Source organism: Carcharodon carcharias, chromosome 5 (genome assembly GCF_017639515.1).
Source record: "Carcharodon carcharias isolate sCarCar2 chromosome 5, sCarCar2.pri, whole genome shotgun sequence".
Lineage (NCBI taxonomy): Eukaryota > Metazoa > Chordata > Chondrichthyes > Lamniformes > Lamnidae > Carcharodon > Carcharodon carcharias.
In genome coordinates this window covers 121,797,421-121,811,890 of record NC_054471.1, presented here as the reverse complement: position 1 = coordinate 121,811,890, position 14,470 = coordinate 121,797,421, and the positions used below count along the sequence as shown (strand labels likewise).

The 14,470-nt window shown below is 42.0% G+C and overlaps 1 protein-coding gene across 2 annotated transcripts in view; it reads left to right on the top strand.

The window, feature by feature from the left end:
• Positions 1-14,470, top strand: part of lama2 (laminin, alpha 2) — a 588,604-nt gene that overhangs the window by 329,800 nt on the left and 244,334 nt on the right. For both annotated transcript variants that reach the window (XM_041187590.1, XM_041187589.1), the window contains exon 19: positions 9,594-9,805. In XM_041187590.1, coding sequence (XP_041043524.1) covers positions 9,594-9,805 — 212 coding nt within the window. The remainder of the gene's footprint in view (positions 1-9,593; positions 9,806-14,470) is intronic.

Here is a 14,470-nt window from a genome sequence, read left to right as displayed (position 1 = left end):
AAAGATCACAGAAATCTCCCTGAGGCACGGAGCTGACTCAGGGAGTTCAATTTCATTATCAAAAAGTGAATAAAATATTTTGAAAAATTATTCGGACATGCCCCCTCATGTGACAGTGTCACACGAGCTGGGACACGTCTATGAATTTTGTTAAAAATTTGTATTAAAGTTTAAAAACCTTCATGAAACCTTATCCTGCCCGTGAATGAGGTTCCATGAAAAATGCAAAGGGCGCCTGGGCTATTCACCTGTTAATCAGCCCTGTTAATTGTTTTGATTACTATTTAACTTGCCTTAATAGGCCTTTGACAGTTCGAACTGAAGATCAGAATGATGCGCAGTGATGTTGGGACGCATGCCCGATGTCACAGCATGTCATTTTACGTGTCGGCAAGCGAGGCCGGCCCCCACATGCTGACCAGAAGCTTCAGGCCATAGATGTTCTGTCCTACAGATATGGTTTGTAGATTAAGACATTTAGCAAACTAAAACCTATTAAAGTACATGGCTCTTGTTTAAAGCTGTATCATACTAAGCTCAGCCTGCTGAATTCAAACTTGCTTATTTCTTTACAACCGGCAAAGAAGCCCTCAATTGCAAGGAGTGTAATTTAAACAAATACAATTCCTTGAATCCAGGCTTTTCGGCACCTGTAAGGCCATTAAGATCTTCAAGACCAATTCCTCACAAACAGTTGCCATCCTGTTCCCAGGCTGCCTTAAGCATTAATTGTCTCATGAGCACAAATTCAAACTGAACTGTTTAAAAGGTGGTCAAGATAAAATCCGTAAATGTTGCTTCGGACCAACATAGAAGCCTAAAAATTAGTAGTATTTTCAAAACCTTACAGTGAGGATTAATTTGCCAATGAGTGGGAAGGTGAACTGGCCATGAGTGTTTTTTGGTTAGGCTCCTTCCAGGCTGGAGCAGGTGATATTTGCAACACATCCCCATTTGCTGTGCTCTGTTATATGATGGAGGTCATGAAGGTTCCCTATGCAAGAGAGGGGAAAACATTTTATTTATTCTTGTTAGAGAGAAGCAGGCAGAGTGAGCATGCAGTTTCACCAGGATAGTAGGCTTCTCCCCAAGGGTGGCAGGGCACCGTTGACTGCACACACATTAGCTTGCAGGCACTGTGTGTAAATTTGGAGATGTACTGCAACTGAAAGGGATCCTACTCCCTCAATGTCCAATTGGCCTGCGACCATACTCAGTGCCTGATTCAGATCAGTACTTTGTATCTTGGAAATATTAATGATATCTTTATTCTGTGGCAGTCTACTATTCCATTAGCATTTGAGCCTCATGAGAAATCAGAGGGTGGCTACTGTGGAGCAACAGCTATCCACTCCAGTCTACAACCCGTTCACCCATGTATAACAGGCCTATAATGATTACCATGCTGCCACATAAAATGTGTTTGAGCAGACCATTGCAGTGTTTAAGCAACAGTTCTGTTGTCTGGATATCTCTGATGTACCCTGGGTGGGGGGTGCTTCAGTGTCCATCACCAAAGTGGCTTGGTCCTACCACTACTGACCAAGCTGGCTGAGTCCTGGAATACACAGCTGCTAGACTGTGCCTGCAGTAGGTGTTGAGGGAACCAACAAGAGGAAAATACCTACTTGACCTTGTCATCAGAGATCTACCTGATGCATCTGTCCAGGAAAGTATTGGTAGGAGTGACCACTGCACAGTCGTTATGGTGACGAAATCCCTTCCTCACATTGAGGATACCCTCAATATTGTGTGGCACTACCACCGTACTAAATGAGATAGATTTCAAACAGAACAGGCAACTCAAATCTGGCCATCCATCAGAAGCAGCAGAATTGCATTCAACCACAATCTGTAACCTCATGGCCCATTATATCCCCTATTCTACCATTACCACCAAGACTGGATCACTGAAGAGTTCAGGACAGCATGCTAGGAGCAGTAACAGTGATTCCTAAAAATGAGCTGTTAACTTGTTGAAGCTACAACACAGTTCTACATGCGTGCCAAACAGCGGAAGCAAATGTGATAACCAGAGCTAAGCAATCCCACACTAACAAATCAGATCAAAGCTCTGCAGTCCTGTCATATATGGTCATGAATGGTGATGGACAGTTAAACAACTAACCAAAGAAGGACACTCCACAAATACCACCATCCTCAGTGATGGTGGAGCACAGCATATCAGTGCAAAAGACAAGGCTGAAGTATTTGCAACCATCTTAGCCAGAAGCGCCGAGTGGATGATCCATCTCAGCCTCCTCTTGAGGCCACCAGCATCACAAACCCCAGTCTTCCAACCAATTTGACTCACCTCATGTTTATCAAGAAATGGCTGAAGGCACTAGATACTTCAAAAGCCATAGTCCCTGACAGAATTGCTCAGGTATGTCCTGTCCACAAAAAAAGGGCAAATCCAACCTGGCCAGTTACTGCCCCATCAGTCTATTTTTGATCATCAGCAAAGTGAGGGAAGGTTTAGCTCTTAAGTGGCACTTACGGCAATTACCTGTTCATGAATGCTTAGTGTGGGTTCCACCAGGGCCCTCGGCTCCTGACCTCATTAGAACCTTAGCCCAAACATGGACAAAAGAGCTGGACACAGGAAATGAGATGAGAGTGAATGCCCATGACTTCAAGGAAGTATTTGACTCAGTGTGACATCAAGGAGCCCTGGAAGACTAAAGTCCCCTACCAACACACACCAACTGTATCAAATTGAATGCCTTCAATTGAGATTCATGGTGAAGTGTTGAAAAAGTTCCTTAATTTCCATATCTTGGAAGATATCTGTCGCAAAAAGCTGAGAGTGATGAAGAGGTACTCCATCCAATCAAATGTGCTTTCTCAGCCTTTGGTAAATTATGTACTCCAGCTTTTGAGAATTTTGATATCAGACCATAAAGCCTTCATGAAGGTCATCTCTATTAATGTCAACACATGGGAAGTCAATGCCCAACCGCTCCCAAAATCTAATCCATCATCAGACATTGTGTCAAGACCTTCCAATCAACAAGAACAGCCACTGAGAGAGAACAGTGAGAGAGAGGGAAAAAGGGCAGCTACTCATGTCAACAATCTGTCACAACCTCTAGAGGCCAACAATTGATGATCTCACTGTGGGAGAACCTGCAAGGCTAGGATAGGGCTCATAATCCATTTGTGAGTCCACAGCCAACATTGAAATCTGACTTCCATTAGGCCATCTGCAAGGAAGAACCATCATTGATGCTAGGAATTGTCAGTGATGATGATGAATGTGTTAGAGGACACTGCAACACTCAATATTGGGTGGCTGATGCTTGTGCTGCAATGGAAGCTGAGACTGTGTGCTGTGTCATGGTTGGATCCATAAGTGCATGATAATGGAGTCAGATTGTGCAGATGCTAACTTGCTGGAGGGTGAAGCCATGTGCAAATTCTGCTGCAGAGAACTTTGTTAGAGCAGTATACAAAGAAATGTTGATTGGAATTCTCACAGAAATGGTTTGTGCATTGGTCAGCCTACAAAATAGCCTACTGTTACTGTCAAGAACCATGAAGGAGACCAGCAACAACCTTGCATAGGAAACTTCCACTTGAAACAAGTTTGTAAATGGTGGGGAAGCTCTCATGACAATTTGTGCCAGTTAATTTATTTTTTCTTCCCCTTACCTCCTACTGCCACTGCTGGGTTTCCCAATGATGATCTCCCTATCTGAGGTGCATGTGTGAAGAAGAAAGTGGCCTTCATAGTGCTGAGGGGTTGTTTAGGCTGCCCAAAACATGATTTGCACATGCATCACCCATTGGTTTTTCAAAATTTCAAGAGGGACATAATAGCATCATATTATCCTATGTTCCATTGGATAGCAAGGTTCCTTCCTGTTTCCAGTGAGCGTTGGGTCATCTATTTCAAGGCCTCTGTTAAAGTCATAGCCTCTTGCATGTTGGTGGAGATGGGATGGCAAATTATGCACCCCGGATTTCATCGTGCTCCTCCCCTTAATAGCATCACTCTATTTCACTACAGTTCTGAATTCTTATGAACATTGTGATCCTCTTGACATTCCTGTGGACTATCCACAAGCCTATGGTGCTCCTTCTAGGCACTTCCTGAAGACCAGGAGAGCCAACGATGGCTGACTGCAAACCATGACCAAACGTCTTTTGAGACTCAGCTGGCCCTCCCCTCGGGGCCTTGTAGGTGATATCTGACAAGGAAGGCTGAAGGGCCCATATGTGTTTCATTCATGAAGGATAACAGCATTGTGTGCAGACTCTTTCATGTCATTAGTACTGGGTCCTAGATTCAGTTGATTAGCAGGTATCAGTGAGAACTTGGAAATCCTAAGAGAGTGGTGGCCTGATGATCTCAGACACCACCTTAGATTGTTTGATTCTGATGAAAGGTTTCTTCCTCCACACGTTCCCCTGATCTTCCAAATGTTTCCAACATTTCTATTTTTATTCCAATCTATACAGTTTCCAAAGGCTTGATGGCCAGCAGTCATTATCTCCACATTGGAGCCACTGACCATTCCTTAACTTCCCTAATGGAGTGGATGGATAAATATGTTTCTGGAACTGCCATTCCAACAAGTGGGCATTCCATAGGAGATGGTGGCATAAAGGATTGCATTGCACTCCATCATAAACCTTACCAATTACCTCATGTTCTCAGAGATCATCCTCAGTGCCTTCACATTGTTGTAATCTCATTTGACATCTCTCTATTTAGAACAAGAGACATGAGGTTAGAGTCTGTATGCTCTTCAGTCAGAGGCTAACATCTTCTAAATAGCCACTCAGTGCCATCAGAAGTTTATTCATACCTTCGCCGGTTGACCCCACCCCCCCATATATTATATCTCACCCAGTGACAATACTTTGTTAAAATTTTGTATCCCCGCCCCAAGCTTCCCTCCCCCACCAAGTGAATCTCTCTGGATTGCCGAATGTATAAGATGAATGTTGGTATGGATGTGTAGGGAAGATTTTTTAATTCATTCATGGGACATGGGCTTCGTTGGCTGGGTCAGCATTTATTGCCCATCCCAAATTGCCCTTGAGAAGGTGGTGGTGAGCTGCCTTCTCAAACCACTGTAGTCACGGTGCTGTTAGGGAGTGAGTTCCAGGATTTTGACCCAGCAACATTGAAGGAACGGCGATATATTTCCAAGTCAGGATAGTGAGTGGTTTGGAGGGGAACTTCCAGGTGGTGATGTTCCCTTCTATCTGCAACCCTTGTCCTTCTAGATGGTAGTGGTCGTGGATTTGGAAGGTGCTGTCTAAGAAGACTTAGTGAATTCCTGCAGTGCATCTTGTAGATAGTATACGCTGCTGCTACTGTGCGTCGGTGGTGGAGTGAGTGAATGTTTGTGGATGTGGTGCCAATTGAGCGGGCTGCTTTGTCCTGGATGGTGTTGAGCTTTTTGAGTATTGGGGGATTTTCACTCATCCAGGTAAGTGGGGAGTATTCTTCTCTACTGAGCTGGAAAGGCAAGAGATGGTCAAAGGAAAGCTACAACTTCCACCCACACTCATACTTCTCTGCCCCCAGTGTTATATGTTGAGTGCCTGCCCAAGGGTTGGAATATTTATTTTTGGTGGATGAGAAGCCAGTTATGGTATGAGATTCCAAAGCATTATAGGATGCCTCTTCTGCCGGAAGATACACCTGCAATTAATACATGCCAGAAGTGTAATACGCTTTGTGTTTGTAATCTAATATTGTCAGCAATAATTTTGAGGCTCACATTATGGGAAGGCTTATCTTTCAAATAATGAAGTTTTGATGTTTAGGACAGCTCATATAGCGGATTCCTGGCAGGAAGCTGTCCATTTAAAAGAAAAAGGGCCAGAGATAAAGTTACAACACTGGCCTGAATCTTCGTAAAGACGGAGAGGATCATGGCTTAGCCAAAATGGCACTGGAGTCCTGACTCTGTAATTCCCACCCCCAAACCTGGCACCCACCATTTTCGCCAGGGAAGGAACGGGTGGGTTGTGATTTGCACATTCATGATTCATGGATGCAGCTGCATATGTTCATGTGTAGCTGCCTTCAAACAGATCCAATTTTTGCTAGTGGGATGTTCAAGACATGACTTGTGAGCTTTACTCTTTTCAGGAGAGGCTCTAACACTTACTGGAGTTATTTGGAGAGGTAGGATACCCTTTTGGATAGGTCCAGGGACACCTATGAGGGAAGTAATGTGCAGTTTGGGACAGGTAAGGTGCCCTTTGGGAGAGGTATGTGCCCTTGGGGATTGTTTAAAGTGGACATGAATGTGTGTAAAAAGTGGATAAACTATTTGGAACTGTCATTTTCATTGGAACTGTCAAGCTGCTGGGGAAACTGTCAAGCTGTCAAGGCATTGAAATCACCTGACCCATAATTTAAAAAAAATAAGTGCTTTCTATTTCACTCTGTCTGTTGACATAAGTCTGAGAGCTGTCATTATAAAATAGTGCTGCAAGCCTGATTCCACAACCTATCATTATCACAGTGGCATACCTGTTAGTTCAAAGACTGATTAACAGTTGCAAATGATGATTAAGTCTTTGATATGGAGCTTTGAACACGAATGCTTATTTTTATAGAGGATTAAGCACTTGAATTAATTTTTAAAAAAATTCATTCATGGAATTTGGGCATTACTGTCTAGGCCAACAGTTATTGCCCCTCCGTAATTCCCCTTGAGAAGGTGCTTGTGAGGTGCCATCTTGAATCATTGCAGTCCATATGGTGTAGGCAGACCCAAAGTGCTAAAAGAGTGGGAGTTCCAGGATTTTAACATGGTGACAGTGAAGAAATGGCAAAATATTTCCAATTCAGCATGGTGAGTGGCTTGGAAGGGAATTTCCAAGTGGTGGTGTTCCCATGTGCCTGCTGCCCTTGTTCTTCTAAATGATAGCGGTCGTGGGTTTGGAGGGTGCTGTCTAAGGAGCCTTGTTGAGTTCCTACAGTGCATCTTGTAGATGGTACACACTGCTGCCACTGTACGTCAGTGGTGGAGGGAGTGAATGTTTGTGGATGGGGTGTCTATGTTTGTCCATGTTTGAACCAAGGCTGTAATGAGGTCAACAGCTGAGTGACCCTGATGGAACCCAAAGTATCAGTGAGCAAGTTGTTGCTAAGCAAGTGCCATTTGATAGCACTGCTGGTGACCCCTTCCATCACTTTACTGATGATTGAGAGTAGACTGATGGGGCAGTAATTGGCTAGGTCCGATTTGTTCTGCTTTTTGTGTACAGGACATCCCTGGGCAATTTTCCACATTGCCAAGTAGATACCAGTGTTGCAGCTGCACTGGAAAAGCTTGGCTAGGGGTGCAGCAAGTTCTGGAGCTCAAGTCTTCAGTAATATTGTAGGAATATTGTCAGGGCCTATAGTCTTTGCAGTATCTAATGCCTTCAGCAGTTTCTTGATATCAAATTGGCTGAAGACTGGCACCTCTATGTTGCGGTCCTCCAGAGGAGGCCGAGATGGCTCATCCATTTGGCTCTTCTGGCTGAAGCTTGTAGCAATTTTTTTTTATTCATTCATGGGATGTGGGCTTCACTGGTTGGGCCAGAATTTATTGCCCATCGCTAGTTCCCCTTGAGAATAATTCAGCCTTAAATTTTGCACCAATATGCTGGGCTCGCCCATTATTGAAGATGGGGATATTTGTGGAGCCTGCTCCTCCAGTGAGTTGTTTAGTTGCCCACCACCATTCATGACTAGAGGTGGCAGGACCGCAAATCTTAGATCTGATCTGTTGGATGTGGAATTGTTTATCTCTGTCTATGGCATGCTGCTTACGCTGTTTGGCATGCAAGTAGTCCTGTGTTGTAGCTTCGCCAGTTTGACACCTCATTTTTAAGTATGCCTGGTGCTGCTCTTGGCATGCCCTCCTGCACTCTTCATTGAACCAGGGTTGATCCCCTGGCTTGGTGATAACAGTAGAGTCGGGGATAAACCAGGCCATGAGATTACAGATTGTGGTTGAGTCCAATTCTGCTGTTGCTAATGGCCCACAGTGCCTCATAGTTACCCAGCCCTGAGCTACTAGATCTGTTTGAAATCCCATTTAGCACAGTCGTAGTACCACACAACATGATGGAGGGTATCCTGAATATGAAGACAGGACTTTGTCTCCACAAGGACTGTGCTGTGGTCACTCCTACCGATACTGTCCTGGACTGATGCAACTGCGGCAGACACGTTGGTGGGGATAAACTCAAGTATGTTTTCCCCTTTGTCTGTTTCCCTCACCACCTGCTGCAGACCCAGTCTAGCAGCTGTGTCCTTTAGGACTCGGCCAGCTCAGTCAGTAGTGGTGCTACCATGCCACTTTTGGTGATTGACATTGAAGTCCCCTACCCAGAATAAATTCTGCACCCTTGCCAATCCCAGTGCTTCCTTCAAGTGATGTTCAACATGGAGGACCACTGATTCATCTGCTGGGGGGTGGGGTGTTGCAGTATTTGGTATTCAATAGGAGGTTTCCTTGCCCATGTTTGACCTGATGCCATGTGACTTCATGGAGGCCGGAGTCAATATTGAGGAGTTCCAGGGCAACGGCCTCCCGATGTATACCACTGCGCCACCAACTCTGCTGGGTCTGTCCTGCCAGTGGGACAAGACACACCCAGGGGTTGTGATGGTCCGGTCTGGGACATTTTCTGTAAGGTATGAATCTGTGTACGAACAAATCAAACAAAAATTATTTGTTTTAAAAGGGATTAAACACTTAAAGAAATGTAAATGTAGTGAATTGTTTTTTATGAATGAGAGTTTTTTTTAAATTGAAGCCATCGATAGACGCTTAGAACTTTATTTTATTTCATCTCAGCATGGGTCCTGAGGACTGTCTGTATTGGATGAGTTGACATGCAGCCTGTAAGGGCAAAAGGAAGCAGGTGGTGGCATGGGTTGGCATGAGTTGGCACTAAGCTGACAAAGGGCCTATATGGGGCAATGGTGGTGGGTAGAGGAGCATAGGTTGGCATGGAGGATATGAGAGGCAATGGGAGGGTTGGGGCATGAGGTGGTATGGGTTGGCATGGATAGGGCCTGGGGAATGTGTGTGTGTGGTTGAGGGGGTGTGAAGAGTGAAAGCTGGAGTGTTTTTTTTATAACTATGACAAATTACCAGACCACCGAGGCGAACATTTCACACTACTTGCCTCAGCACCCGGCAGCTCCTCAGGCTGTCTCTGAACTCTTTCCGGGGCAGCGTGCTTGACTCCTGTTAACACCTGCACATCCCCAAACCCTGCAACAAAAATCCGACTGTTCAGGGCACTTTCTCCCTAGTTGGGTTTGTGGAGCTGGGACTTTTCCTGACTCTGCACTCTTAGACTTGGGAGCAAAAATTCAGACCACCATATCTAATTCTCTGATTTATGCACCTTGTGAGTGTGCCTCACCGTGGACCCAGAATTATTGTTGTAATTCAAAACTGATGTAAAATTAAACACTACTTCTATCCATGAATACAAAGCTACTTTAAAACCATATAATTTGAGTTTCTAGGAATATCTGTATTCTAAATAGTGTTACAAGGTAAAGCAACATAATTATCATTCAGAGATTTAATTCTAAATTTTGCTTTGTTAAACAGGTGTTCTGAAGGCTTCTTTGGGCGACCTAGTAAACCTGGTGGATTATGCCAGCCCTGCCTGTGCAATGGTAACCTTGATCTGTCAGTACCTGGCAGCTGCAATTCATTGACAGGAGAGTGTCTACGCTGTATTGAGGGAATTTCTGGTCAGTTCTGTGATGAATGTGCTGAAGGATTCTTTGGAGATGCTATTGTAGCCAGGAATTGCCGACGTAAGTGTGTTGCATTCTTGAGTTGGTATTTGCTCCTTAAATATGACAAATGTTATGACGTGGCGGATGATGTGTGGCAGGCGGATCAAATCCACAGGGAAACTTTATTACGCGATCACAGTGGTTTTGCAATTTTATTTATTACAAGATGCGTACCCTGAATTCAGAAGTAATAAGTACACCAGGACTTCAGAGATTTTTTAGGAAACTAAACTGAACAGTTATTTACCAAAGAAAAGATTTCAAGCACATACATAGGCCTATACAATACTACTATAACAATTCCTAAAACCCCTAATTAATCTGGCTTCCAATTACACCCCCATTAAGGCATCAGTAAAAAAAAAAGGTTAAACGGATCCAGGCAAGTCAACACAATGCCCTGGACAGTAGAATTCAAAGTGGCTTTTCCCAGCTTCGGTTTCTGTAGACAGCAGGCTTAATGCACAATACTGGAGGCTTCTCACACTTCTGTTAGATCTTACGATGCCTTCCCTGACACATTGCCTCCTTCTCCTTTATTCATGTTTCTTCCTTTTAATATAAATTCCATTGTTCCAATATATCTTTGGAACTTTACCTTTCTCATAATATAAATCTTTTCATGGTGTCAGTAACCTTTGGGAAAAATAAACACACTACTTGGCTTAGCTGCTCTTTGAAATTCAAGCTGCCTTGATTTATCATAAAATGCAAATTCTCCTTACCTTACATTCTAAGACTTCAGCCATGTTTCCATACTGAGCAATTCAAACCTAGCTTCTTTTGATGAGTCACCTCCAGACCAACAGTCTCCAATTCATTTAAATCACACATGCATGCACACGCACACACACACACACACACACACACACACACACACACACACAAACTACCCAAATCCCATTATTAACCTACTTTTATAATAAATCACTATTATTATGAGAATTATCTTTCTTTTGTGTCACAAAGTAAAATAACTGATGGTACTTTGGGCAGATGGTAAATGGAAATAATTTTGAACCTTGAATCTTGATCAATAAAAAACCTGGATACATAAGTTACAGTAGAGCAATATATCCTTCACCTTGATGTTTTCAGAAGGGTAAATCTTACGGTTTGAGAATGGAAAAAGGAGGGACATGGATATGGTAGGTTTCTTACCTGCGAGACTGGAGGAGACCAGCCCAATTATTTTAACCCATCACAAGTTTGCATGCTAGTGTGAACTTGTGGCTTGGCGGGGGTGGGGGTGGAAAAAGTGGCAGTGATAGGGGATTTAAAAGCCTATTGCAGTAGCTTAAAGGGGTTGTGTATTTTAAATTATAATTGTTGCAGCCATAAGAACCGATGACTTTTTAAAAAAAAAAGTGATAAAACAAAGTGATGTGAAAAACAAGCACCCCAAAATAACCTTAAGTTAGTACACTAGTTGTAATTTTATGACTTTATGATTGCAATTGCTAACTTTGCTGCCGATCAAGTGCGAATCAGTATTATCCGAATTGCATTTGCAGCAGGCAAGGCTTCCAACCAGAGCACAAAATTGGAAAATCACTCCGAGCCTTTGAAGGAGGATTCAAATTTGACCATGCAGAAGATCAAGAATCACTCATTAAATGCTGGCTCCTGTCAGCACAAAGCTTCTCCGTGCACAATGCAGGTCACACTTTGGGCTCCATTTAAAAAGCCCGACTATTGGGTCTCAAAACCACTTGGTTATTTCAGCTGATAGATCGTTTTTATTCTGATCGAAACAGGACTTAAATGATTATTGTTATGTAGGGAACAGAAAATTAACTTCTTATTAACTTGAAACAGGATCCAAAGAACTTCAAAAAATAATTGGCATAATATTAGTATGAAAGTGTTTGAGGTTATAGAGAATTACTGGAAATAAAGTTTGGGCCAAATCCACGTTATGCTTATCCTGGGCAGGCCTTCAGTTCCCAGTCAGCCGTGTTCATGGGTTACTGCAAATAGGTAAGAACTTGTGGATACTGGACCTCTGGTCTATTTGTCTGTCATCTTCAAATGGTAATGCTGCTACAATAAGTCAACAGAGCTAGGCCAATCTTTGAAATTATTTCAGCGTCAAAACATGCAGTATCTGAGCTGGCTTTGGGTACCATTAATGAGCTTGCACCTGTATGAGATAATTTGCCTCTGGCACAATAACAGAAAAATAATCGAAATAAAGTATGTCACTGCACTGGTATCTTTTGTGTTATTGTATACTGATAAATCAGCATGCTTTAATGCGAACAGTGGGATTCATGTGTTCTTTCACTATTTTTTGTGTTATATTTTCAAAGCTATCTTTAACTCAGAGCACACAACCATTCTGATATATTGTATGCGCCCTTCCCTCTATTGTTGGAGAATTCAAAGAGCTGTCAATTGCAAAAAAAATCCACAAAAGAAATCAAACAACAGCATCCAAATGGCTCATTTTCTGTCCCTGTGCTATGCTTCTACAGTCTGGAACTCCATTGTATTCAAATCTCAGCAGGATCTACAGCTGTTTGAAAGGAAATGTCTTTATTATATTTTTAATTACAGTAGGAATACGAACATTAAAAATGCTATGAAAATTGCCCCATGTCTCCTTTTGATTATATTATTCTGTCAAGTATAGCAAACATGAGCTGGAAGAAACTTATGTTATTGGAATAGAGATAAAATAAGTTTGAATGCGCAGGAGTCAGTTGTAACTTTGCTTACAAATGCCATACTTTGAATAAACCAGTTAGTATCTTCAGACTCATATGTAAACATAGGCTGACAGCACCGAACCAAGCAATGATACATGCATATTTTGTTATTGCATCTTTTAATCAAAATAGTGGCCTTAATTCAAGATAAATTGTTTAACCTTTTTGCATACATAACAATAACGGATGCATTTCATAAGTGAATAATTGGTTAAAAGGCACTTTAGGAAATCCCGAGGCCATAACATGTTCCAGAAATGCAGGTACTTTCAATGTTTTGAAAACCTTATGACTTTATCTAGAATATACCATTTTAAATATTAAAAAAGGAAGCCTACAAGTATCCAGCAGCATTGTTAAATGAGAGAGTACAAATAGAAATAATTGGCCGAAAGCTTGTGAGAAAACTTAGAAAGTATGTAAGCCTAAATATGTATCCAGGTTGATTTATAAGGACAGAAGAATGAAGAAATGATTTTTGCAGTGTGCATAATTACGTCATTATATACATTTTTTATTTTTTCAAAGTATATTATGTTCACGAGCAAGCTATCTTTTCTATTCATTTTAGCCAAAACTAATTAAGTAAGTACGATTGGATGGCCCTGGAAATTTAAAATTCAGATCTACAAGTAGAAAAAGATTTAAAGGTCCAACAACATGTAGCTGTATCTTGTAATTGAATGGAAACTGAGCACAACTTTGACATAAGTTTAACTCTAGTTGTGCTGGGATCTCAGCTGTTAATTTGCCACACTTTGTTTACACATTTGATTTTCATAGAGACAAGCATTAAAAAAAACTAATTCCCAGTGACATATTTGCATTACGGCCCTATCTAATATTTGCCACAAATTCCATGTTAGCACTGTAATATTAACCAGGGAGCATGAATGAGCTTGAAGTAAATGAAGGTGTATCTTCATGGGGTTTCTATCCCCAATGTCTCTAAAGGTGAAGTTTCATTAATGGCAAAGAGAAATTATTGTATTAGACACCCTGGACCATCCTTTGTCTCCAACCATAACAATCTGATTTCTTGGCTTGCATGTACAGGACACTCAAATAGTTTTGCAATCAATGGCTTCTGCAGGCTTTCCCTGGAATGAGAAGGTTTTTGGCCAAGCCATGAGTCATGATCATTGCTTTTCAACTACTCCTATCTTAACTAGTAAACGTTCAATGCAACTGTACTTCTAAAATCTGCCTTTCCATGACTGAAGTTATGTTCCACCCATTTTGAAACCCAGAGAGTCTGAAACTATTTATTGGGAGCAGGCTGCAAAATTAACATTACACAGATTCTTGCCATTTGCTGTCACCTTTTTCCATGCCTATTAACTTCACACCTGTCTCAGAGGAAAGCATCTTCCTCCTCCAAGCTACTTGTTCAATCATCATCTTCATTGCTGCATCAGAGAACCTGAATGTCCTATTCAAAGTAATTTTGCATATGGCTGTTTAATCTCCCTGGCCAAACTTCAACATTATATAAAGCATCTCCTTAAGATGCTGTTCAATACTTTTAAGTAGTAATTGGATTTCCTGTCCACCCAATTGGTTTCACTTTGCAGCTCAGCAAACTAATATAAATCAGGCCTGGCCACAATAAAATTGCTGTGGGTGCCATACTGATTCCTTCAGGCTGAGCCACAGTTGCTCCACCCACCATCTGCCTGATATGCACTTCACAAAAAATCACAATTTCATAGTCAAAATTTCACCCAGTTTTTCTTCACACTGTTTGTAAAATGCAGATCTTATCCCAACCAAACAATCATGTGGAATTGTATATGTTGTATGGAACTGCCTATGCACACGCTCTCTAGTAGAGGCACCTCACAATTCTTGCATTTGAATTCATGGAAATCAGTCCACTGAACAAATTTTTGAGTTATACCATACACCTGAAGTCATTTCACTGACACACAGGTTATAACAAGGTGGTCGGAGATGATGCATGTTTTGTTGA